This window comes from Rhinatrema bivittatum, chromosome 1, assembly GCF_901001135.1.
Source record: "Rhinatrema bivittatum chromosome 1, aRhiBiv1.1, whole genome shotgun sequence".
Classification (NCBI taxonomy): domain Eukaryota; kingdom Metazoa; phylum Chordata; class Amphibia; order Gymnophiona; family Rhinatrematidae; genus Rhinatrema; species Rhinatrema bivittatum.
In genome coordinates this window covers 527,194,963-527,221,970 of record NC_042615.1, presented here as the reverse complement: position 1 = coordinate 527,221,970, position 27,008 = coordinate 527,194,963, and the positions used below count along the sequence as shown (strand labels likewise).

Genomic DNA, 27,008 nt, shown 5'->3' with positions numbered 1-27,008 from the left:
TGAGAGGCTTCTAAGAAATCTAAAAAGTCATGGGATAGGAGGAGATGTCCTTTTGTGGATTGCAGACAGGAAACAGAAAATAGGATTATATGGTCTGTTTTCACAATGGGAAAAGCTAAGTAGTGAAGTGCCTCAGGGATCTGTACTTGGACCAGTGCCTTTTAATATATTTATAAATGATCTGGAAAGAGGTAGGACAAGTGATGTGATCACATTTTCAAATGACACAAAATTTTTCAGAGTAGTTAAACCACAAGCGGATTGTGATAATTTGCAGGAGGACCTTGCGAGACTGGAAGATTGGGCATCCTTATGGCAGATGAAATATAATGTGGTGAAGCATATAGAGAAAAATAACCCATGCTGTAATTACACGACGTTAGGAAGAGAATGGCAAATAAAACAGAGGATGTCATAATGCCTCTGTATCGCTCAGTGCTTAGACTGCATCTTGACTACTGTGTGCAATTCTGGTTGCCACATCTCAAAGAAAGATGTAGTTGCACTGGAGAAAGTATAGAGAAGAGTGACCAAAATGATAAAGGGCATGGAATGGCTTCCCAAGGAGGAAAGACTAAAGAGGTTAGGACTGTTCAGCTTGCAGAAGAGACGGCTGAGGGGGGGATATGATAGAGGTCTACAAAATCATGAAATGACTTGAATAGTTAAATGTGAAATTATTTATTTTTTCGGATAGTACAAGGACTATTGGGCACTCCATGAAGTTAGCAAGTAACACATTTAAAACAAATTGGAGAAAATTCTTTTTTACTCAATGCACAATTAAGCTTTGGAATTCAATGCCAGAGAAAAAGGGTAAACAGTGGAGTGCCTCAGGGATCTGTACTTGGACCGGTGCTTTTCAATATATATATAAATGATCTGGAAAGGAATACGGCGAGTGAGGTTATCAAATTTGCGGATGATACAAAATTATTCAGAGTAGTTAAATCACAAGTGGATTGTGATACATTACAGGAGGACCTTGCAAGACTGGAAGATTGGGCATCCAAATGGCAGATGAAATTTAATGTGGACAAGTGCAAGGTGTTGCATATAGGGAAAAATAACCCTTGCTGTAGTTACACGATGTTAGGTTCCATATTAGGAGCTACCACCCAGGAAAAAGATCTAGGCATCATAGTGGATAATACTTTAAAATCGTCAGCTCAGTGTGCTGCAGCAGTCAAAAAAGCAAATAGAATGTTAGGAATTATTAGGAAGGAAATGGTTAATAGAACGGAAAATGTCATAATGTCTCTATATCGCTCCATGATGAGACCGCACCTTGAATACTGTGTACAATTCTGGTCACCGCATCTCAAAAAAGATATAGTTGTGATGGAGAAGGTACAGAGAAGGGCAACCAAAATGATAAAGGGAATGGAACAGCTCCCCTATGAGGAAATCTGAAGAGGTTAGGGCTGTTCAGCTTGGAGAAGAGACGGCTGAGGGGGGATATGATAGAGGTCTTTAAGATCATGAGAGGTCTTGAACGAGTAGATGTGACTCGGTTATTTACACTTTCGAATAATAGAAGGACTAGGGAGCATTCCATGAAGTTAGCAAGTAACACATTTAAGACTAATCGGAGAAAATTCTTTTCACTCAACGCACAAGGAGGAAGGTGGTTAGTGCAGTTAGTGTAGCTGGGTTCAAAAAAGGTTTGGATAAGTGCTTGGAGGAGAAGTCCATTAATGGCTATTAATCAATTATACTTAGGGAATAGCCACTGCTATTAATTGCATCAGTAGCATGGGATCTTCTTAGTGGTTTGGGTAATTGCCAGGTTCTTGTGGCCTGGTTTTGGGCCTCTGTTGGAAGGATGCTGGGCTTGATGGACCCTTGGTCGGACCCAGCACGGCAATTCTTATGTTCTTATGATGTGGTTAAGGCAGCAAATGTAGATGGGTTTAAAAAAGTTTGGATAAGTTCCTGGAGGAGAGGTCCATAAATAGCTATTAATCATTAGGGAATAACCACCGATTCATGATGGCATTAGTAGCATGGGATCTATTTAATGTTTTGGTCCTTGCCAGGTACTTATGATTTGGATTGGCCACTGTTGGAGACAGGATGCTGGGCTTGATGGACCCTTTGTCTGACGCAGTATGGCATATCTTATGTTCTTATGTCTACAGTGGACCACTCGGACATGCTCTAGCCTCCATCCAGCAAGCCAGCCCCATAAAACCCTCCTTTTCAGCTTACTCCCCTCCTCAGCATGGCATCTCCTCTGACTTTGTCCTCTTGCTTTTGTACTTTTTGCTTAGTATCTTTGTTCTGGTTCCTTGCCTTGCTTTAGCCCTAAACAGATCAAGAGTAGTGCAAGGAGCACACAGACCAGAAAGGCCTCCCGGTGGTCTTTTTAGTCTTTGTGCTGCTTGCACTGCTCTTGCCTTAATTAGGCCCTCCTACGGCCTCTCTTGCCTGTGCTCCTAGCCTTGTCCTTATCTTGTCTTGGCCTCCCTGGAGCCTTTCATGCCTTTGTGTCCCTTACCTGTTCCTTACCCTATCAAGGTGTTTTCAGTGGCCACCCATGGTGATGTGTTTCCATCCCTGTTCTTACATTACCTAGGCCTTCCTGTAACCCTTCCTATCTGTGTATTGCTAGTTTGCCCCCGTCCTGTGCTAGGCCTTGTTATGTCCCCTTGTCCATGTGTTTCCTTTGTATTGCCCTTGCTGTTCTGTGCTTTGTATCGCCCCTTGTTTGTCTGTATACCTCTGCTGCCATGTTCTTTATCATCTGCCCCTATCCTGCTGGTGCACTACTGTTTGTGTTGTTTGTGTTCAGAGTACCTTCTTGTCCCTTGCCTACTGCTGCTGCCTTCCAGTGCCCATGGCTGCCCAGTCCCTGAGGCAGTGCACTTGCCCGTCTGCCAGCCACCAGGACTGGAGGACTCAACTCAAAGGGAAGCTGACTGGTCAGGCAGAAGTCCTCACACTTAATCTGCCCGCTCCTGACCCCTGCATTCCCCCACCTTGTAGGTGTCATCAAATTGGTCCATGTGTCCAAGACACATGAAGAGTATGCAACTACCATATTAGGTGAAAACTTTAAGAAAATAGAACATGGAATGAAAAGGTCAAAAAACAGACTTTAAAAGTAAAATAAGATGGAGTGCAAAAAAAACCCAAAAAACGTAACATATGATAACCAAGCGAAGGCATAATTTGTAAGGCAATATTTCAATTTATTTCAATGAATTACTCAAAATGAATATGACTGAGCACAGATGCAGTCTCTAATTAATTCTGAATTATTAATAACTCTGTAATTAATCACATCTAAGTAGATGCTTAGGTATTATTGCATACACATTGCAGAGAAATCAAGATAGTTAGGGAACACAGAGATTTAATAAACATCTCTGAATCTGTTGTCAACTTGTTTTTCCTAAATTAGTGTCAAGGTGGATTACAATCAAAATGATAATTAAAATTACAGCCCAAACTGCAGTCAGTGAAAGTAAAAACACTAAACAAGGGGTAAGAATATGTGTGCAGGTATGGCTGAAGACAAGAAGTGGATCATAAGAAATCATCTCGGTTGGAATAGAACATATAATAGAGATGTGCATTCATTTAAAATGAAACTGCAAAATGTGGCGAATAAGCTAATTTGTTTTGTTTTAAACTAATGATTCGGACCTAGGGTTAGGCCTGAAGCCAGGACCTCACCTATGGCATAGGCTGAAGCCAAAAGCAGGGGCCACAGACTAGGCCTGAGCGCGACACTGGGGTCTTGGTGGAAGCACGGGCCGACACCAAGACCTTGTCCGAGACCTCCAAAAATTAAATAAAAAAACTAAAACTTACCTTATCCGTCAGGTAATCCAATGAAGGCCGGGTCCTGATGTTGGCGCCTAGGTCTGGACCCAGGCACAGTGCTGAGATCTGACCCAAAGGCTTGGATCCCAACACCGGGGCCTAAGTTGAGGCCCGGACCCAGGCTTGATGCCACGAACCCTACTCGAAAGCCAGGTCCCAACACTGAGGCCTCAGCCCAGACCCAGGCCTGGCAATGTGAAGTGGCCCAGAGGCCGGGTCCTGACATTGGGGCCTCAGCCTAGGCCAGGATCCCGACACTGGAGACTTAGCCTAGGCCGGGGCCTGGCCCAATCTCGACTCTGTGAGCTGACCCAGAGGGCAGGTCCCAACACCGGGGCCTGGGCCCGATGCCAAGACCTTGGCCAAGATGCCAGATCCCAATGCCTGAGCCTTGGCCCAGGGTCAGGCCCAGGCCTCGGAGCCTCTTCTTGTTCCTCTTCCTTCTTTGCACTTGCAAGCCAATTGACGCCATCCGCTGGGATTGCACCAGAGCTAATTAATTCTGGCGCATTCACCCCAGTGGATAGCACCAGCAGATGGTGTCCTTTGGCTTGCAATTGCCGAAACAGGAAGAGGACCAAGAAGAAGCTCTGAGGATTGGGCTACGAGGCCTGGCCCTGACCCTGGGCCTAGGCCTAGGCATCAGGACCCTGCCTCCTGGCCAAGGCTCCAGCATTAGGTTTGGATCTGGGCGTAGGCCCCGGTATTTGGTTCTGACCTGGGCCGAGGCCCCAGCATCAAGACCCAGTCTCCTGGTTGGATCACGGCATTGGGACCTGACCCTCCAGGGCCTGGTTGTGCCATCGGCCTGGGTCTGGGACCCAGCCTGGCTGAGGTCCTGGTATTGGGACCCAGCCTCCAGCCAGGTCACAGCATCAGGCTGGGTCCGGGCCAAGGTCCCAACGTCAGGGCCTGGCCTCTGGGCTGGGTGGCGATATCAGGCCTGGATCAAGGCCTCAGCTGAGGCCCAGGTGTTGGGGCCCGGCCTCCAGGTCAGGCCAACATCTCAGAGGATCCCCACTGGACTGGGTAAGTAGGGGCCAAGGGGGATCCTTGCCCCGGCATTTTTTCGGGTGGGCTGGCGGGAAGCCCCTCGAGGCCTCATTTTTGTTTTTGGCCATTTGTTTTTTTTTATAGTTTGATTCATTTTTTCTCATGATTGAAATGAATCAAACAATCCACGAAATGAAATTCGTGGGAAAAAAAAAACCTCCCGAAAATGAACCAAAAATGAAAACGAAATTTTTCTTCTGCACATCAGATAATAAAGGGTCCAGTGAATAGCAAGAATATTAGGGATCCATAATTTGTCAAATACAAATTATGAGGGTAATTTTCAAAAGCATTTATGCTCATAAAATGTGTTTTTTAATGAGGTTTTTATTTGGTAAAACCACACATTTTATTACCCCAAAGGTTGTATGCATGAAACTATGTATGGAAGTGATTTTTCGTGAACTTTTTTTTTTAATTTTCTCTTTATTGATTTTTAACAAACATACAAAGCATCCACTTTATCATGAAATATGGTTTAAACAATTGAAAAGGAAATCAGTTTACCATTTGCAATATTACCATCAAAAACAATATAAGTCCAATTGTTAAATTAACCCATTAGACCCCTATACACTGGGGGGCAGGGTCCAGGCAAATTAAAGGAGAATACAGGCAATATTTGAATCAATTAAGAAAAAGGCAACTTTTCAATAACCAGATTACTCAGATTGGACTATAATTTACCCACTGCTTATTTGCAGCGATACATTTTTAGCCTCGATAAGAACATAAGAACATGCCATGCTGGGTCAGACCAAGGGTCCATCAAGGCCAGCATCCTGTTTCCAAAAGTGGCCAATCCAGGCCATAAGAACCTGGCAAGTACCCAAAACTAGTCTATTCCATGTTACCATTGCTAGTAATAGCAGTGCTCTTGAGCTGGTCGGGTTGGAAAATATATAATTGTTTGCTTCAAATTTTACTACGCATTTGCAGGGGAATCTAAGAAAAAAAGAGGCTCCCACTGCTAAAGCTTCAGGTTTTAAATCTAAAAGGTTTTTCTCTTCATCTGTGTCGCTTTGGTTAAGTTAGGATAAATCCTCACATTTGCACCCATAAACATAGCCTGAGTTTTTGTAAAGTTAGGCATGCATAATTCTTCCCATATCTTTCTCGTTGAAGAAGGATATCAATAAAGTTGTTCTTTCTGCTATTTCATATGTAGATGTCTCAAGAAAAGTTGTTAAGTTTTCTAAAATATTAGGAGCCATTTGTGTTTGTTGGTTGCTATGTATAGGTAAGAAATAAACCTTATCCACGGGTGGAGCTTGTTCAGGGGAAATTTCCAACACTTCGAGGAAATAATGTTTAATAGTCATTCTAGGAATTTCTCCAATCACCCTGGGAAAATTTAGTACCCTCAAATTCAAATGCCTCATTATGTTTTCAATATTTTCGATTTTTCTGTTAATAGCACCACAATCTTCTATTATGGTTGTCTGCACCTGCTTGACTTGCTTAAGTTCAGTATCCATATTCTGTAATTTCACAGAGGTTTCCTGCTTGTGTTCTTGAAAACTGTTATTTAATGTGTCCATTTGTTGCGACACTGAGCTTATTTTCCCCGAGCAGTCCACAAGAGCCTTAGCCAAGCCATAATGAATCTAACGTTACTACCTCTGGTTTCGATATACTCAAAATATCTTCGGGCAAGGGAAGAGGGCACGACACAGGTCTCTCACCTCCTTCACTCATCTGGTCTCCTCCTCTTTCCAGCTGCAGCTCTCCGATGCTACTCTCTCCACTGTTTGTGGAGGTCTGCGCGGGGTTTTCCATCTCTGCTGCCCCCTCGAACTGGGGAAGACTTTCCACTTCGGGACTCGATCCCAGTCGCGGCGTTGAGGTCCCACGCGCAGGCAGAGGTAGACGTTCGTCCAGGGGGGGCTAAGGGATACGCCTTCCGAGGTCGGATCACATTCTCTTTCCTGTGTCTCGACAGCCGGACCTCTTAGCTCCAAAACTGCCGGTTTGACGGCGCACTGTTCGATGGTCCTCTGCCCCGAAGGAAGCGCTGAAACCGAGGGGTAATTCCTGGTTTTCCCCTTTCTTTTTGGAGGCATTTTGAATTATTTAGACATTCTATAAGCAGAAACGCCAGAGCAGGTTGTGAGTGTGCAACCGTTCAAGTCGCCATCTTGACTCCACCCCCTTTCGTGAACTTTTACATGTACTGCAAAAAAAAACATTCCTGGGAGTGGAAACTGGGGGCAGGAAACTCATTCATGTGCATAACTTTCATTTTTTGAAGGCATGCATGTAAATGTTTTTGTGGGCATTTAAACCTGCTCTCTAGGAGATGTAAAATTTGTGTGCCTATGGTGTGCGAAGGTATGCACAATCCCACTGATTTTCAAAGCGGACTTATGCATGGAAGTCTGTTTTGGAAATTAGGGCTAAAGTCTGCACGTTCTTTGCATTTACAGACCTTCAGCCCTACGCGGGCTGTTATAAAAATTGCCCTCCCTATGGTTAGCATTAGTTTACCCGTTATTATTTATTTCCTTATGTTTCCTTATCGTTCATTATGTTAATTGTAAACATTACCTGTTCCATGTAAACCGATACGATATGCAAATGGTTATCGGTATATAAAAGCCTTAAATTAAAAAAAAAAAAATGTATTGTGAATTTGGGTTTTCTTCCACATCCAGGCTGTTTATTATATATAATTTGCATTTGTTCCAACAGAGAGCCCTTCAATTGCAGCAATACTTTGAAACATATTTTATCACATTATTGTCTAATTCTATTTTAAATGTCTTTAGAATATGTAGCTTGATTCACTTTCTGAGATTTCGGCCTTCACCAAATAATCAGAAGTCAATATTCACAAGATTTACCTGGTTAAAATTGGTTTTTATTCTCCTGGCTGAAGCTTCTATCTTCAACAGATGCAGTTGTCCTTAGAACAGGAATAAGTCTGGGTGACCACCTTTCTGCCCACGTGGCTTCTTTGATATCCTGCAATTTGAAAAATGGAATTTTTCATTCTCTTTTCGCCCAAAGAAAATCATGTGACCTGGCCTATGTCGCATGCTTCCTTTCACTCTGATTTCTTTGGAAAGGAAAAAAATCTCAATAAAGAGTTTGAAAAAAAAGTCCAGAAATGTTTCTTGCCATTTTAAAAGCGACAGTGCTGTGATGGCCACAGTACCTCACAGCACTTGGCTTTTGAAAAAAGTTTGTGAGTCCCTATGTACCCAGCAGGCATGCCAACACAACCCACTAACGGGCGGATTTTAAAAGGGTTACGCGCGTATATTACGCACATAACCCCGAAACCCCCGCTCCTGCGCACGCTGAGCCTATTTTGCATAAGCCTGGCGACACGCACAAGCCCCGGGATGCGCATATGTCCCGGGGCTTGAAAAAAAGGGGCGGGGAGTGGGCAGGGCAGGCTGGTCCAGGGGCTGGGCTGGGACCGAGACTTCCGGCACAGCGGCCGTGCTGGGGGATTGTGTGCCAGCACTTGGCCGGCAGGCGCAACTTTAAAATAAAGGTGGGGGGTGATTTAGGTAGGGCTGGGGGCAGGTAAGGGAGGGGGAAGGTGGGGGGGGGGGGGAGGAATGTGGAAAGCCATCAGGGCTCCCCTAGGGCTCGGCGCACGCAAGGTTCACAAGTGTGCACCCCCTTGTGCGCGCCGACCCCGGATTTTTATAACATGTGCGCGGCTGCGCGCGCATATTATAAAATCTACGCGCCGCGCGTAGCTACTAAAATCTGGCCCTAAGCATACATGCCTCCTCTCCCCCACACTCACCCCCCACAAGCATTGTCATCCCCTCCTCACATTCACTGTCATAAGCTTCTGGAACCTACTATGTATACATGCAAATCCAGAACACAAAGTCCACATTCACAGGACACAGAACTTCTATAAAAGGAAAACATATTAAAAAAGAAAAAAAATGTAAGCTTTCTCCCTCTTCTTATCCCAGGGTATTTGGCATCTCTATGGGGAACTTGCAGTTCTGCCCCAGCTCTGGGGTAACATCCTCCTCTAGCTATCTCCAGAGGTGGATCAGCAGCATATCAAAGTGAGGCTGAAAGGTCAGTGTGTCAGTATACTTCACAGATAACTCAGCAAGCAGTAGATGCAAAGTAGTAAAGAAGAGAGCATATAGAGCTATACCTGGAATAGGGGCATCTCTTCATCTGCAGAGCAAACCCTAGGAAATGCATCCATCCACTGGTGGCATGCCTGGATTGCAAGACAGTGGCCCTTTAGAAAGGCTGATGCATGCTGTAGGCAGTAAGGGAAAAAGAATAAAGGGGAAGAGCATCATATAAAAGGGAATAACAATTTATTTATATTCTGCCTTTCAGCCACTTCAAAGCAGATTGCATTCAGGTGCTGTAGGTTATTTCCCTGTCCCCAGAGGGCTCACAAGCTAACAGGGTCATTCATCAAGCCACGTTAGGGCTCTAACGCGTTATATTGTGTATATTGCATGACAGAAGCGATATTTTGCATGTCCCCGCCCAGATACCCTCCCCTATTACAAGGACCTTCTTTGCATGCAATTTGCATGCATGAATAATGCAAATGCATGCAAAGAACAATTTGATGCAAATATTTTATCTTGGCTGACCAAGAAGGTGGTCAGCCACGATAAAATAACAGCTCTCTGGTAAGCGTTAGGTGTGCGTGGATCCCAATGCCCCTGCCGCACATTTATAGCAGCAGGGGGGAAAAAAAGAAAAAAAAAAATGCGGCCAAACGGGGAGATTGAGCAGGGGGGTCATTGCTAACCAACATTTCATTCCGGAGCTGCCGGTCGAGGTGGCCTCAACTCCCTCAAAATAATAAAAAGTTTAAGTATGCGTGCGGCGAGGCAATGGCGGCAGTCCCCCACCTCCCGCATAGTCCAAGCCTCCCTTGGTGTCCTCGGGTATTTTTGCCTCAGCTCCAGCTGCCTTCTAGTCAGATTCTCTTTCCATGCCAATCCAATGCTTTGCACACAAGTTGCTGCACCTCTCATGGTCCCCTCATGCTAGGCCTTCTTCCTCTTTTGGTGCTCTGGGATTTCGATGCCACTCTTCTTCCCGGCTTTATTTATTTATACATTTCATATTGCAATTTTTCTTAAGTTAGTCTCAAGACAAATTTATTACAATGAAATGTGTAAGTAAAAATGACATTTGCAGTAGCATCACAATCTATCGTCAAAAAAAACAAAGAACACTAAGCGGGAAGGTGGCGCATATCTGCAGAAATGATAATAGACAGGAAAAGATTTGGATAAAGCAAGCAGCTACTGCACAGGTAGTCTGAATTCATCAAGTGGCCGAGGTTGAGGACTCATACTCAAGCACTTAGTGCAGAGGGAGTAAGAATCCATCAATTAGGATTGGCCCCGGGGTGGCAGACGTGGGCTTACGATGAAAAGTTCTGGCAGTCTGGTAATACAAGGAAAAGTCTTTGATGTGGAACCTAGGGGAAAGTCCTTGATTTCCTTTTGGAAGGTGCAGTGACACGTGTCAAGTCTTCGAGGTGGTGATATCTTGCTCCATATTTTGGGGCATAGCAGCTGAATGCTCAAAGTCTCGTGCAAGTTAATCTGGCAGAAGCCGGAGGAGAGGAGGAAAGGAGGAAAGGACGGCCATTTGGGAGGATTGACTTCTCCTTGTGGGAGTGTTGGACAACAGAAGCTGGGAGAGGTACTCAGGGGCCAGCTGTTTTATGCATTTGAAGACAAAGCAAAGCATTTTCAATTTTATCTTTCTTTTGACCAGGAGCCAGTGTAACTGACAGAAGCTTGGCCTTATGTGGTCAGTAGCCTTGACCTCTACCAAAAGGAAATTACAGCAGATTCATTAAGTACCTCCCAAAGAAATGCTCTCATGCCTGCTCCCTGCCCAGGCATAGCAAATTCACCATCTTTCGGCTTCTAGATGGTTCCGTTAATATTTTTCCCCTCTACATCCATGAGTTTGAGGTCTGACTTGCACATCATGACCTCTGCAGACCTTCTCTAGAATTCCCTCTGGCTTCAGGTTCCAGGTTATGATGATTTTCCTCTCTCATGGTGATGTGGAGAGTCTAGTAGGGGAGCACAGCTATTCATATAACCTTGACCAAAGAAAGATATTTTGTGTATCAGAGAAGGTTATCCTCTTTGACCAGGCACACAGCTTCTGGATGGACAAGCATGGAGCAGTGAGGGAGGAAGGGGGATACTCACCCACTCAGATCTGCTGAATCAATCTTAGTCATCAGTGAGGTAAGAGGTGTCACAGCCAGAATACCCTGGCAACCTTCTCTTGGTGCCTTAGGGTTTTCATGCTACCTTTGCTGGTGCCCTTCCCATGGTGCCTTCAGCTGTCCATGCCATGTTGGTGCTGCTTTTCTCCACTTTTGATGCTTTACGGTCTTCGTGCCACTGTTATTGGTGCCCTTTGCCCCTCTTTTGGAGACTTGGGGTAGTCTTGCCACTCTTGGTGCAGCTTTGCTCCTTCTCTCGATGCCCTGGTGTGTTGATGTCTGTGGGCCTCTTTACCCTGTCACGGTGCCTTTGGTTATTCATGCCAGTGCCCACTTTGCCACAGTCTTGCTATCTTGGCATCCTCGTCCATCTACTGTTGATGTCTGCCTGCAAGTTTTATTATAGTTGACTAGAAAGCCCTAGTTGTGAAGTTTAAAATAGGATCCATTGTTTCCCTCATTGACTTTACTGGGAAAAGACTGAACAAATGTCTCAGATAAATGAATTTGTTTTTGTTTGAAATGAACAAAACAAATTATGGAAGCAAATGAAATGAATTAAACTGACATGAAAACTTTTGCTGCACATATCTCTAAAATTCAGTATAAAAAAAAATTCCAGCTGGAATGTGTAAATTATGTAATAATTTCCCTATAGTGATTCTTATTCGGTTGCTGCTCATTAATTCATTGTTACTTTAAGAAGGATCTCCAAAATGTGCTACGCCTTAAAATTTCTGTGTTCTCAAGTTCAATGCTGGAAAAGTGATAAAGAATAAGCGTATCATTCTAGGAACATTACATATTTATATACATTTGAACTGTGCATTTATGTCTGTATAGCATGATATTAATTATAGTGAATAATGGAAATTATCTTACATAAATGAGCCATTATTAAAAATTGGTACTAATTATCATCCTAGTTATAACTATACTAATTAATGTTAATTTATTTAGCAACTTTCATCAAAACATGGTCCAAATGGACCTTAAATAGGAGGGAGGAAATAGAGGAATGTTATTATTAGTACTCAATTGCAAAAAGAGCGTTCGATGGGTCCTGTGAATCAAAATAAAGTGCCAACTATTTACAGGCTATACAGCCGCTAAGAGCCGCAAATGATTAGAAGACCGGACGGTTCTACTCTAAGGGTTGAACACGTCGACAGGCTTGCTGATGCAGCATCTTTAAAAACTTTTGTTATTCGTTTATACATATAAAAAAAGTATATCCTTTGGATTTCTTGAAATTAATTGAGCCACGTTCAAAGACTTAAGAAGGGTGCCTTTTGTCGCTTTATTATTATTAGTAGTAGTAGTAGTAGTAGTAGTACTCAAACATACCTGGGCAAACATAGTCACCGGGAGATAAAATGTTGTGCCCGGGTTCATAGAGGATCAGTAAGAGTGCAGGATTCTTAGTTCATAGTCCATTGATGTAACCACTAAACAAGTCTCAGCAGAAAGGTGAGAGGACGAATGGTCATGGGAGCTCTAGTTGCAGCCGTTCCTGCTCAGGGTTAAGGAAGGTACTTTGGCATTGTAAAGCATAGAAGGCTTTCAGTTCCCCACTGCCTGTGTTTTGCATGCTGTTCTGTGGCTAGAAAGGAAAGTTTACTGTGGATTCTGTCTAGCACTTTACCCAGAATTAATATCGCTTGAAAAAAAAGACAAAGGGAGAAACCTTGAAGTCTTTTTGGAAGGTCAGCTGGTCAGAAATTGGGAATTATAAGATTTTGTTTGGGGGTAGGGGGAGAGCTGGAAGTTTCCTCCTGCTCCTCTGGGCTTCCAACTCAACCAGAACCAGGGCTGGGATCTGGCCCCATGAGCCTACATTTGCAACCACCTCTGTTTTATATCCCATCCCAACTCACTCAGTCCAGTCATCACAGTGAAGGTTTTTCAGGCAGGACCCATACCCAGGGCTCCCACAGGATCCCTGCCTTCACAGGCCTTAAATCTGGCCACCAGGTGGTGCTGTTGCACAATAACCGGGACTCTCTTCCCGTCTAGGAACTGTGAAATTTGCCTCCACTGCATCTGCAGCCCTGGAAGCAGGAGCCCTGACCCAGGAATTTGGTCCCAGTTCCACTAGACTGACCCCAGAATTATAAGGTTTTTGAGTGGTTTCAGGTCTAGCTGGAATTTTCCAAGTAAGAAGAATTCTTTCTTAACTGTGCCAGTTATGGTGTTTTCATATCAGAAAGGTGAAAGTGTTTCTTAGGCTTTCCTTTTAGCATTAAATGGCTGCTGACATGAACTGCAAGGAAACCAGAGGGACCAGAAACTTAAGGGACTCTTAAGTAAGATGGCACTTGTTTATCTCCACATAATTGTAAAATAAATGCATTTTTTCCTCAGGACACATTTGACATAAGAATCTTAATGGCACGGACAGTGAAGTACACTGTCAATTTCATAGACGGTAAAGAAGAAGACTTGCACAGGTTAGTACATATCATTGTCGTTGTCACCGATATTCTTGCCACTGTGAACTGTATCTCCTTACTCCTTTATCTCCTGCAGCTATTCTGCTCCACAGGTAGTTTGCTCATCCAAATCCGCTCACCATGCTTAGTTACCTGCTGATAGTTAATGCACATAGAGGCAAGGGTTCTAGCATGAAATTATTGGATTTGTTTTACGTCCTGCCTTATGAAGAAAAGAGCCCATCTCCAGCAGTGGAAAAAATGCCCGCATCTACTATCCACCTTTAGGGGGGGGATGAGCTCTCTGTTTTGACCTTAGCTGTTAAAAATCCATTTTTTCTAATCCATTTTTGCTACAAATTGCTCCTCTTAAAATCTGTCAAATGTTGGCAAGAATATTGCATTAATCAATTACTTCCTCATCCTTCTCTGAGATTTGTCTTTCAACATCACTAAATTTAAAGATTTAAGAGGAATCCATAGTTTCTCCTTTTTCATTTTTCAGCTCAGTAGCATCAACTCTATCTGTCATGTTTGTTATGTGAACTAAATCATATACTGTCACTTTGTTTGATGTTAAAGAAATAATGTTTATACAGCAGTGTCCTACTCGGCAGACTGTGCTGACCTGCAAAAAGCACTTTAGTGGAGGACAGCGGGGTTCATAAATACCAGCAATATGCCAACATCAATTTAATTATCTAAGTCATGAAGACAAAAATACAATGAAAGGATCAGTCAGCATGAACATGGACACACAAATATGAAGACCAAAAATATAAAAAATTACTGGAAGATCAATGCATTTGATTTGAATGTGCCATCACGTTAACTTTCTGCATCTCTCTGAATAAATATTACGTCTAACTCTGATTCACTTTTGAAGGGACCCTTATGGGTTCTTTTGTCCACTGGGATGATCTCCTCATTGCCTCTTGAATTCTACTTCCTGGCATTTGATGAGCTCCAGGTCTGGACTCCTATTCGTACCATGCGGTGAGTCATTTTTACATTCTTAAGCTGGGTGGCTCTGTTTAAATACTTACATTTATGTGTCCACGTTATTGCTGACATGATTTCTGTCTTTTCTTTGGTGGCATGGTGCTTTTTAACAAATGAATTTTGTGCTTAATAAGATATCTGAAGGACAGCCTCCCATAATATAGGGGGCATGTTAGGTAAAGAAGAGATCGCTTGGTAAAGCGAATATCTTTTCCGTACAGATCTTAAAACACTTAAATAGGGAAACCAAACAATTCATTCAGTGGGTAATTGTAAAACCGACTCCATCGGTGCAAAGCCTCTTTACCTAAAGTATTTCCACCAGTTTTCAAAGTGAAAGCATGCAAGCGCTTTCATGTGGAAACTGATCCCAGGAAATCTCCCTGCCCACATTTACAGCTGCTAATTTGTGCAGGTAGGTTTTCTGAGAAAAAATACAAGCACATGTTTGAAAATTTAAAAGTGTGCATGTAAGTACAAATCCCACCCCAACCCTGGCTCCGGGAGCTAGGTAGAGAGAGCATCAAGTTAGGCCGAGAGTACATTGTTCAAATCTACTCTTTTCCCTGTCAGCAAGCCAAATGACACAAAATGTTCACAGATGTATTTTTTGCAAGTCGTTCCTCTGACTGTGTATGTAAAAGTGCCCCCCCCCCCCTAAGCCTACCCCCAACCCCCCACCCCGAGGTAAAGATTCTCCCTTATACAGTCTCCCTCACTTTCATAAGGGATTACAGCTGGGCTTCTTTATTTTAATAAAAATAAATCTGAGGATACATACTATAAGATTCTATATTTACTGGGAGATTTGCCATGCACACAATGGGCCTGATGTGATAAAGAGTTTTTCCCATTTTGTGCCTATTGGAAAAATAATTAGTACATGATAGGTCCCCTGATGGGAGAAAAAAAACATTATTTTTTTTAACTCTTTATTTAATCAATTTTTTCAGGCATTCAAACAATAATATACCATATCAAGACGAGTACCAAAATAGGCAGGGATAAAAAAAAAAGGACCAAAGTATGCAATCAAATGAAAAGCATAAATACAAAAATGAGACATTTATAATTGAAAAAGAAAGAGAGACTAAGCATACTTCACTCTTGGGAGACAAGCACGTTCATGATTTAGTGAAAGAAGCTATTGCTGAAAAACTATTATTTCAGAAGTGAGCAATCTTGGTCATTGAGGGGCATAAACTAATCAAGTTTTTTAGTGATGCAAAACTGATATACATGAGATAAATATGAACAACTCTCTTTTTAAGTGGAGATCTGCCTGAGGGTTAACTAAAAACCATACCTGTCCAGTGATGCCTGGATAAGAGCTAAGGAATTTTTAAAATCCTGATCAGCATGTTCTGGTTCATTGCTCCTACTGTTGTACATTGTAGAATATGCAAATGGAATCATCTCTCAATATGCAGAACATGAGGTTTTAGACTGCAGTAACAGCAGACGCTGCCACATATTCACACTTTCTATGGAAAATTGATGCCGCTGGGTTAGAGGCTTGATTCTGCAGCACGTGTCGCTCTCTTGCAGCAAATGACTTAAGACATGGCTGTTCAAGAAAGCCTTTCCGGACCCTGACTGATGCTCTCCCACCAAACACAGCAAGACTGATTATCACCCACTAAACTGATACAGACTTACCAACCACTGCACGTTCTACTTCTTGTTAAACTTCTTGTTAAACTTCTATCATCCTCTTCTTCAACTCCCAGTTAGAACCATTCTTGTTTTATTGTAACTGCTTTTTCTGCGCACTTGTTATAATTTGTTATATTTTGCAAATGTATACTCTCATGTTATAGTTATGTACGTTTATAATTTATTGATCACCCTTTGTTTTATGTAAACCGACATGATACGAACTCCGTGAATGCCGGTATAGAAAAAACTCAAATAAATAAATAAAATAGATAAATAAATGGGAAACAAATCTGACAAAGGGAGCTGGCAGCAGCACAAGTTAGTGCTAAACACACTAAGCAGGAATTATTTTAAAATGGGAGTTTTCAGGAACTCTGTGATTCCTCTTTTCTTATCTTTCAAGGCAAACAGAGGAGGACCAGGGTCACTAACCAGGAAGTAGGTCACTTTAATGTGACATTCCTTTAATGTTCAATAGAGTCTTATCTTTATATTCCAATGTCATCCTTATTAGCATCCCAATTGATATTTTGGATGCCTGTCTTTAAGAAGTTTTTTTGTCTCATTTCTCAACTCATGTTATTAAATAACTCACATAGGCACAAAATGGGATTAAGCATTTTTATTATAGTTGTTCATGCTACAGCCTACAACAGTGGTGAAAATGGATTAAAATATTGCAATTTAGGATTGTGACAAAAAAAAAAAATCCTACTGGTAATAATATCCAGGACTGCGTTTCTGATTGCAGTACTGAATTATGGACTGCGTTTCTGATTGCAATACTGATTCTTGTAATGAGGCTGTAGTGCTCGACCTTTGTTACTCTGAATCACTTTGTCACCAGCCAAGCCTCAAAGAGTAGCACTTAGGCCATTTTCTTTTTTAACCTTTTCCTTGTTGTTCTGATTTATTCAAAAATTGTATGTTACAAAAGAACCATACTAATAGCCTTAAAGAGCCTACATGTGACATGCAAGCCACAGGTTGGGTTTCATTCATCTGTACTATATCTGCAATTGCACCTTCAAAATTCTGAACTTGCTATCGTTTCGAGCACTTCAACAGACTATTGAAAAAATGACTTTTACTAACTTTGCTCAAGTGTTAGTAACTTGCCTAAGCTTGCAAATGTTTTATTTTATTTTCAGGTTTTATTAAGAAATTATTATTATTATTATTATTAGATAATATTGTCATTATAACATTTTGATTTTGCTCCTGCAGAATGGAAATCCCCTTTGTATTCCAGCTGGTGCAGTCTGGACTCATCCATGGCCTGGCATTCTGGTTCGATGTGGCATTTGTGGGATCATTGTATGTAATTTTCTTTCTTAGTTTGTCATCATAAGATTTTTTTTTTTTAATTCCCCAGTTCTTTCACACATTGGACATTTTTTTAATGACAGACTTGTTTTTTTATTTTTTATTTTTTTACATAAAATATTCTCTTTGTTCCAGTCTGCATTATGGGTGGATAATTCAGTCACATTGTGTTCTGATCTCTCCTGATTTTCCAATGTAGTGGTCAAAGAGATGGTGGTGTATAACGTTACCTGCACTGATCCAGGTTTGTCCCTGCTCAGCCTAATTTGGAAGCCTAGCATAGAAACAAAAAAATTGTGACCCTCTGTGCAAGGAATAGCATCAATATTTACAAAAAATTCTCAGGTTTTTCATAAACATTAGTGGTATGCCTGGTGTAGGGCATTAGCATTTAATTAGCCTATTATCCCTGAGAATGCTTCAAGTCTTACAAGTAGTTTTTAACAACACATTGACACTGGTTTCTCCAAGGTGGTCCAGTGGTAAGGTATTAATCCCTCACATATTATATGTGATCTCAGTCTGTCCATAGACCAAGAAGGGGTGTCCTCAGCTCACAACCCAGATCCTACACTTGGATCTTAGCCAAAAGGCCAAGAAATGATTGAATACTTAGTAATACAAAGAACTGAACTAATTGCAAGGGGTCAGACTGAATCACAATTTGAATCAGAAACAAACTTGTCTTTTCGGGAAGCCCTTGAACTGTTCCCTCTTTCAGGTTTGGTGTATTTGACAGGGGGAAAGGAAAACGGTGATACAGGCGGGATCCAGGTTGACTCACCCACCCCTCCTTTTCATGATACAATACATTACACACATTAATGCATTATGCTGTACACTAGTCACAAAATATTTGTAGTGCGTTGAACACTAATATTAGCATTGTACACTGGAATTAGCATGTTCTGTACATGCTCATCAGTTTTGTACATAAGAGATCGTTTGCGTATGTAATCATGGAATCTTGTACTACATTTGCATTTTCTGTATAAATGTGCTTGCCAATATCTTCAAAAGAATGTCTCCATTCTGCTTATTAAATCCAAGTCAAGTGCATCATATTACATGTAGTCATGCTAGGAAACTGCAAGCTACCAATTTGGAAATGAACCAGTATTAGCCTCTCAGCCCAAGGAGGTCGTTACACTAGTGACTGACAGGCATTTATTTTTATTAACTTGTGACAAGATTACTATGACTTAATATGGTGTTAAGCAATCACATGTCATTGTTCCTTGCAGGAGAAATAACTTCTGGTTAATGCAGTTTAACACAAAGTGTCATGGATTGTGTGTGGAACACTGGCTAAAATGAAAAATTAAGGCAGTGGCTCTGCTGGAAGTTGTAGCAACAAATAGGGAGAATATAATATGAGGGCAGAGCAGGCTACAGTTGTCGATCTTCCACAGGCACAAAGTCTCATAATCATAAATTCTGAGTTTATAGCTGTCTGCTGTTTTGATTTATTTTTCTGTGCTAATCCCTGTTCCTTAGAACTTATAGTAGATACCTGAGACACGGGGGAGATAAAGTGACTTCTCCAGTGCCACGGCAGGTGTCAGTAGCAAAAGCAAGAGTGGCACTCAGATGGTCTTGTTTCAGGTCCCTTCTGCTAGCCAGTAGGCCATTTCATCCTGACCTGAGTGCAGTACATAGGGAAGGAGAGGGAGTTAGCACAGGGTCAGTTGGTATATTACTTGGAAAATAATTTGTTGACTGCAGGATGGGTAATCAAACATATAGTGACAGAGAATGAATGGTGCAATATGTCAGGGAGGACTAATGATGTCATGCCTTCCTGGAAGGAGAAGAGATTGTGCAAACTATGCTTTTCATAAGTCTCTTCCTGTTTACAAAATGAAATCCTCCCAACTTCACTCTGGAGTGAAAGACCCATTTCACAAATTAACTCTACCTTTACAATAGAACTAAAACAGGTACTTGGATTTTCAAAACCCTATCCATTGGTAGTTCCATTATAGTATGAATAATCAATTGAGAAATAATCCTACCGGGCAAAAGTGCGATGACAAATACCTAGGCCATGTAATATAGAGCTCACAAAATCTTCAGTGACAGGAAAGATAAACTGAAGTATTTTTTCAGACTAATTATTTTTTCATTAGTGCCTAGCTGAACTGCTGAATCTAGATATCAGATATATATCTTTTAATTAAACAGGCCACAGGCTTAGGGCTGTTTTGACAGCAAAATTGAAGACTGATATGTGGGACATCAAGTTGAAGCAGAGTCTAATAGAATTCACTAGTTCAGGTGCATATTGAACACCTGCCCAGTGTTGTGTTTTATGTATATTGTACCACTCAGACAACAAACTCCAACTAAAGTTAGTCCCTGTCTGTCTCTTGCTTTCTCTATTACCTATTTATACGTAGTACAATATATAAAAGGAGAACAGTAATGGGAATCAGTTTTAAATAAGACCTACGATCTGTTCTCACGGGGCCAAATTTTAAAATTCTGGCGCTTGCAAATTCCGGGAGATAGGCATGTGGCTGGGCCATGGGCGCGCCAAGCGCATTTTAGAAATGGCCCGGCCGCACACACACCTCCTGATACACCCAGAAGTGCCAGGCTTGGTGAAAGAGATGGGCCGGGGGGGGGGGGGGGTGGAGTCGGGGTGGGGCAGGGTGAGGGGTGGGGGCTGGCTGGGACAGCGCCATTAGAGGCTGTGCTGGGGACACGTGCTCCGGCAGCTGGCCGGAGCGTGGAGCTTACTTCTGCTCTGAAGGGGCAGTAAGCTATTTAACAAAAAACATTAGCTAGATAGGTAGGAGTTGGGGAGGAGAGGAGAGGGGAAAAGTTAGAAAGGGTAGTTAGGGGGATAGGGAAGTTCCCTCCCAGTCCGCTCCAATTAAGGAGCGGTCTGGAAGGGAACTGGGGAAGGCCCTATTGCGTCGTTGCGTATTTTCTTAGAAAATCCCCCCCCCATTGTGCGCACGAGTCTGAACCCGCCCGCACATGCGCACGCCAAGTCTAAGATCGTGCACGCATGTAAGCGCGGTAGTCGTATTTTATAATGTGCGCTCGTCGCCACGTGCTGCTCCCGGCGCGCGTCCGTGTCGGTGCACCAGGAACCGCACGCACATGGACCCGCACGAGGATTTTAAATTTACCTGACAGGGCTCTGGAAAATGTGAAAAGTAATGCAGTGTGTCTCTCAGTGTGCATGTGCTTGCGAATGATAAACCCCAACTCATTGTACTTTTATATATTGTACTATAAATAGGTAGCAGAGAAAGCAAGAGACAGGCAGGGGCTAACTTTGGTTGGAGTTTGTTGTACGAGTGGTACGATATACATAAAACACAACACTGAAAATCTTCCAATCTCCCATTTTAACACTATTCAGTTAAGGTCCGTATTACTAATGTATACAAATCTCAAGCCCTGCAAATCTCCATACATGTGGAAAACTCCAAATTGTATTAGATTGAGTAATTGACGTGTTAAGGAATTCCCACCCCTGAAACGCTCTGGGCAGCCCAAAATATCTCTCTGCGTTAGATTTTAGTAGGCCCTAGTCATTTTACTCACAGGTGCAAAATGAAAAAAAACAAACCTGAGAGTCAAATTCACGTCTTTTCTTCAGCCTCATATTTTCGATTTAGAAGGCCAAATTATGCAATTAAATCTGGGAGTTCCATAGCCAAAGAAAATATTTCACAAGTAGTTCCCTTCTTGAATAGGATAACACCTATGTGTACAGCAGCATATACACACATAGAAAGTCACCAGCAGATCTATACTCATATTTATAACCTGCACACATGATATATGCCCATTGTATAAAATATGCATACCTCTACCCTGCAACACACAGGCGTGTATTTAGGCTTACATGCAAATACATGCAATGCATTGAAACAACGTATATCAATGCAATGAACACGTGTACTTTTCCTACCTATTTAAAAATACACACAAGTATATTTTACATGCGAAAATAAAGTAGGACTTATGTAAGTCAGTGTATTTTTTTTCTTTTATTTAAAGTTTTATTTATAACAATGATGAGAAGTAAAACAATTAAAGCAGTATTACATATAGTAAGGGTTAGAAAATATACAAGAATTTCAATTAAGCACAAGAATAACAATATAGTGGTTACCAATAGTTTACAGCATTATAAGAAGCCCTATAACACACAGTCCAATGCCCAAACGTAAGCATAGGATCAGGTGAAAAACCCTTCTCATCCTGTCCCACTCCTACCCCTCCCTAATCTTCCTGCCCTCCATTCCCCCCCCCCCCCCCCCCCCGTCCTCCAGTACAGTAAAACTGAGCCTGGTGTTTAATCCCAAGTCAGCCCATTCCTTGCTCTTTTATCTAGGTTCATGGCTAGTCGGTGTATTTTAAAACATGCGCACATCAAGGAAATTTCCAGTTTTATCAAATAGTCCACCAGTTCTCTTGGTCCTTCTCCAGGTCATTGAGATTCTCCTGGTTCTTCAGTCTGCACTTCCCCCAGGTCACCCAGACCTCCCATCCAGCCAGTAGTACACAATAAATAAGGCTGATATCAATTACATAAGATAATTTGCAGGTGTAAAAATACACCATTGAGTTGGCAAATGTATGTGCATGTCTTTCTAAAACAGCGCCTTTCGTGTGTAGCTGTTGGCTGCGCCCCAAAATACCCCTAGATTGCCCCGTTTTTACGCGCATATATGTGTGCGGAAAAGTGAAAATATGCACATGGTTTTTCCTTTCATAAAATATGGACTATGTGAGTAGAGGATACTTGTATGCGTATATGCAAACTTTTATGTGCTTATCGTTTTGAAAATTCATCCCAAAAGCAAAAGTTCTAACAATTTCTGAGAGCACAAATAAATAAATAAAAATTCACTTGCTACATCTTTCTTTTCATCAGGGTAACAGTCTGGTTATCAACTGCTCCCACAGAACCTCTAACCCACTGGTATCAGGTACGCTGCCTTTTTCAGACGCCTCTCTTTGCCAAAGAAGGAGAAACTCTCTCAGGGAAAGTCCTGCTTTTGTCAAATAAACGGTAAGCAGTAAAAGGAAAATTTGCTGTCCAATCTGTTTTAGCCTTGTGACTCTGCATTTTAAAGCAATACTCCACATTAGCCGAAATTTTTTGTTAGTTAAACATTAGGAGTCAATTTTAAGACTGTGCAGGGAAAACTCAAATCTGCGAGTACCTTTTCCCTGCAAATTTTATGTCCGTTTTCAAAAGGAACTTCAAGGGTACTTTTTCCGATGGAATTTATGCCTAATTTTATAACAGAGAGCTTAGGGCTGAAGTCTGTGTATACAACGTACACGTGGACTTCAGATGTAATTTTCAAAGCAAACTTACATGTGGCAATCTGCTTCGAAAACTAGTCTGTAGGCGTCAAACCTAGCACAGCATGCATGCGCATTTGTATGCTCGCAGGTGTAAATGTTCATGTTTACCTTTATGTGCATACTTTTGATTTTAGAAAGTGCACACGTAAATGGTTTTCCCTGCCCTAACTCTGCCCCCCCCCCCCCCCACCCCCCAGGAATGCCTCTTTCAAGTACACATACAAATACACCTGGCATTGCTTCTGCACGTACCTTTATGCGTGGAATCCCTAGGGTAATTATCAAAAAGCCTATATACACATGTAAAATGGTGTTGAACGTGCATATATGCTTTGGGAAATTTGCTCCTAAAAGTATGCACAAAAATTCCTATCCTACCGCTGTTCCACCCCTCGATCACCTCTGTATGCCTGTAAATACTGTATATGTGCACACAGGTGGAACAATTTTCAAAGGCACCAGTGATGCAGGTAAAGCACTGTTTTTCCTGCATAAATGCCTTTGAAAATGGCCCTCAAACAGTTCTCCTTAACAAGGGGATAATCTTCCAGTGTCAGCCCCCAAATGATTGACTCTTTTTATGTTTTGGAATTCCAGTTGAGAGCTCATCTTTTCTCTCTGCCCTTTGGTTCTTCTCCGTAACCCTGTTTGATGTCTTTGTGTAATCTGGTGTTCAAACTCTTTGTGAACCCCACTGCACTGCCTCTCGCTCTTCACTCTCACATGGACCTGTTGCATGCAGGCTTGGAGTTAAGCATAGGCAACTGCCCAGGGTGCTAAATTTTGAAGGCATAGTCAGGCTAATGCAATACCGTACGCTGGCCGCAGTGCACAGCTGAACACGTGATTGGACGTGCATCCATAACCCCTGATGCAAAATGGGGGTTAGCACTTCCAAAGCTCGCATCCAACCGAGTGCGTAGCTAATAGCGCTCCTCACATGTAAATTCATGTTGGTGAGGCTATTAGCTATTTCCCCTGATGCAAAAAAAAAAAAAAAATGTGCGGACGAAGCAGGCGTTAATTCTTGAGGAGCCCAAAAAGTTGACAGAAAAGCAGAAAACACTGCTTTTCTATAGTTCCTACGACTTAATATTGCCACAATATTAAGTCAGAGGAACCGAAAAAAGAAAAACCTTAAGAAAAAAGTGCCGGCAGTCAGGTTAAGTAAAGGGACGCGCAATTAACGAGCGTCCATTTTCCTAACCTGTGGCTGTGCACAAGTTAGAAAAGCGGATGCTTGTAAAATTGAGCGTCCTTTTCCTAACCCGCTGACAGCCACCTCTCCTGGGTGCCGCTGCCTCCTTTTTACTGCGGCAGCCCATTTAAATATTATATTGGGTGCCCCAGAGAGGTGCATTGGCGCGCATTAGGAGAGCAGGCGCTCAGTCGTGAGCGCTGTTTTCCGCATGCCGATATTGCATCGGTCTGTAAGTGCCAAGGCTGAAGAGGAATCTGTTTCAAAGGGCCTCCACCCGCCATTCCCTCCAGTCTTGCCTACGGGCAGCAAAGGCTTCAATCTGGCCCTCATTGCATGCCCTCATAAGAAGCTTCCCAAAATTAGACTCCCATTGAAGGACTCCTCTGATTACCTACGGCCAATCATTCATGCCAACTGCTAGTTACTTTGGTTTTGCGACTCCATAAGGAATTTCTTTTATTTAGTTAGTTTTTCTTTCACCAATAGGAAAATAAGCATCAGGAATTATACACGGAGGAACTATTTCCTAAGACCAGGGGATTGCCGTTTTCTTTGGATGGGTTACCTTAATGGCTTGCTCCTGTACATTCTGTTGTGCTGGAATCTGTTTTCACAACATTTGTGCTTATGCGTGAGAAAGGCTGTAGTCTCCTCTGGTATAGGAAGCTCTGATTCCTTCTCTCTCGGGATATATTCAGGATATATTCAGTGTCTACAGAACCACAAAGTTGACTGCATGGATTTTTTTTTATCTTGCAGTGCTGTGCAGCCTCAGGACCTCTGCCTCCATACACTATGACTGGCAAGTCCTTGGTGCACAGATCAGGGGACTTCATCATTTTTCCCCAGCTTGGTGGTTAGTATGATATGTGCTTGCAATCAGATAATCCCATCTACTGGAAAATGCCCAGACTGATGGGTGTGGATTGTGATAATATATCTTCCTTAATTAGATCAGAATTTGTCTCGACATCTCAGCATAGAATTTCTGGGCATGTTTTCACTTGTAGAGTACAGCCTTATGCTCGCTGTCATTTACAGAAAGTTTCTTTCTTTTCTGTGGTGAAACTGACATGAGCTTCAACCCTGCTTTCGGTTCAACCTTTAGGGGTGACGTGCATAAAAGAACTAATTTTGAATTCAGTAAGAAGTATCTCACATAAGCTTTTTCTCCGCATGATGTTTACTTCCATTTTCTCTTTAAGGTTTGAGTAAACAATTATTCTATAAATCCTTTTTTTCTCCAGAGCTTTAGTCTGTTGCATTTGAAGTATTTTCCATATTTTCCGTTAACTTAAAACTGCCATTTCTGCCTAGATCTTTTTATTTCTGAATATCTTATTTTTATATCATGGAGGCATCCTTTGAAGCTGGATAGTACGTGTCCTTGTGAATCCAATGAAAATACTTACGTACCTTTAGAGAGAGAATAATTTACTTATCTGTAACTAATGTTACCTGAATATAGTATTTTTGTGATTCATGCAACCCACCTGCCTTCCGTTTGGAAGTGCCAATCTCAGTTCATTCTGGATCTGTCTTTGTCTGGATTGAAAAGGGACTGACAGCTGGAGTAAACATCTGACAGTATGTAGCAGAGGTTTAGATTCTAGAGCTGCACATTTAGGGATAGATTTTAAAAGGAGTGCGCGTGCTCACATGGATGCACTGATTTTATGACATGCATGCGCCGGCACGCGCATGTTATAAAATCCATTGGCTGCATGCACATGTGAGCCAGATTTTAAAATCTGTGCGTGCATGTGTGGGCGGTGCAAAGGAGGAGGGGTGAATTTTAGTAAATTATGCACGACGGGCCTCCCCCAGTTTCCTCCCAGTCCATTTCAATTAAGAAGCGGACTGGGAGGGAACTTTCCTATCCCTAACCCTGCCTCTTCCCCTCTCCACCCCGATCCCTAAATCTTTCTTATTTATCTTTTTTTTTGTTGTTTCAGAACTTACTTCAGGCCCAGAGCTGAAGTAAGTTGCACGCGCCAGCTGCCTGCCGGTGCCCAAGTTATCGGAACAGTGCAAAATGGCACTGTCCTGGCCCGCCCCTCCAGCCCTCCCCTTCGGAGACACCTGGCACTTGTGCGCACATTGGGCTTTACGCGCATGGCCGAGCCCATTTTTAATTGCGCGCATGGCTGGGCCATGCGCGTAAATCCTGATTTTTGCATGCACAGGCCTTTGAATATTTGGTCAACTGACCTGTTTCTGAATCCACAAAAATACCACTTTGAAAAACAATTACAGGTGAGTAATTATTCTTTATATGTTTTCTACAAACCAATGTATTTGGTCAATGAGTAATGAAAATGCAACAAATATATCTGTTTATGGCAAGTGGAAAAGCTATCAAATGGAAAAATTCACTAGCTTCATTTACAATTCAATAGCTTGTAGACTTTTGAAAAAAAGATTAGGTAAAACTTTGGCGAACATGGCTAGACTCTTTTTTATCTAAGCAGATGGAGAATTGATTGCTGATATGAACCATGAAACTTGGAAAGATTGATGAAGACATCCCATGAGTATAAAATAATTACTTTTTTATGGCTGTATCAGAAATGTCAGCAACAATTCACGTGAATCCCAATTGTAGCAAATATAAGTACTATGGCCAAAAATCAAACACAGTAATCACAAGTGCCGATAGTAAATCATAGTATAAGTAGAGACGCCTATTATGACAGGTCATTAATATCCTGCGTCTCTACTTATACTATGATTTATTATCGGCACTTGTGATTACTGTGTATCAGAAATGTCACAGAAGTAAAGGTCAAGTCAAAACAATGAAACTGTAAATAAATATTCCAGAAATTATGCAAAAGAAACCCATTTGGGTTGTTTCACAGAGGCAATGATGACATGGAAAGGTGATCACAACATATCTGCTAGAAAAATCAGAAAAGAACAAAGCAAAAAAATCAAAAAAATCAAAAGAAAACTT

The 27,008-nt window shown here is 42.0% G+C and overlaps 1 protein-coding gene across 1 annotated transcript in view; it reads left to right on the top strand.

Moving 5' to 3' along the window:
• The window catches only part of LOC115098941 (histone-arginine methyltransferase CARM1-like), a 78,433-nt gene that overhangs the window by 34,881 nt on the left and 16,544 nt on the right, over positions 1 to 27,008 (top strand). The window contains exons 5-7 of the mRNA XM_029616075.1: positions 13,457 to 13,542; positions 17,413 to 17,502; positions 22,412 to 22,549. Coding sequence (XP_029471935.1) covers positions 13,457 to 13,542; positions 17,413 to 17,502; positions 22,412 to 22,549 — 314 coding nt within the window. The remainder of the gene's footprint in view (positions 1 to 13,456; positions 13,543 to 17,412; positions 17,503 to 22,411; positions 22,550 to 27,008) is intronic.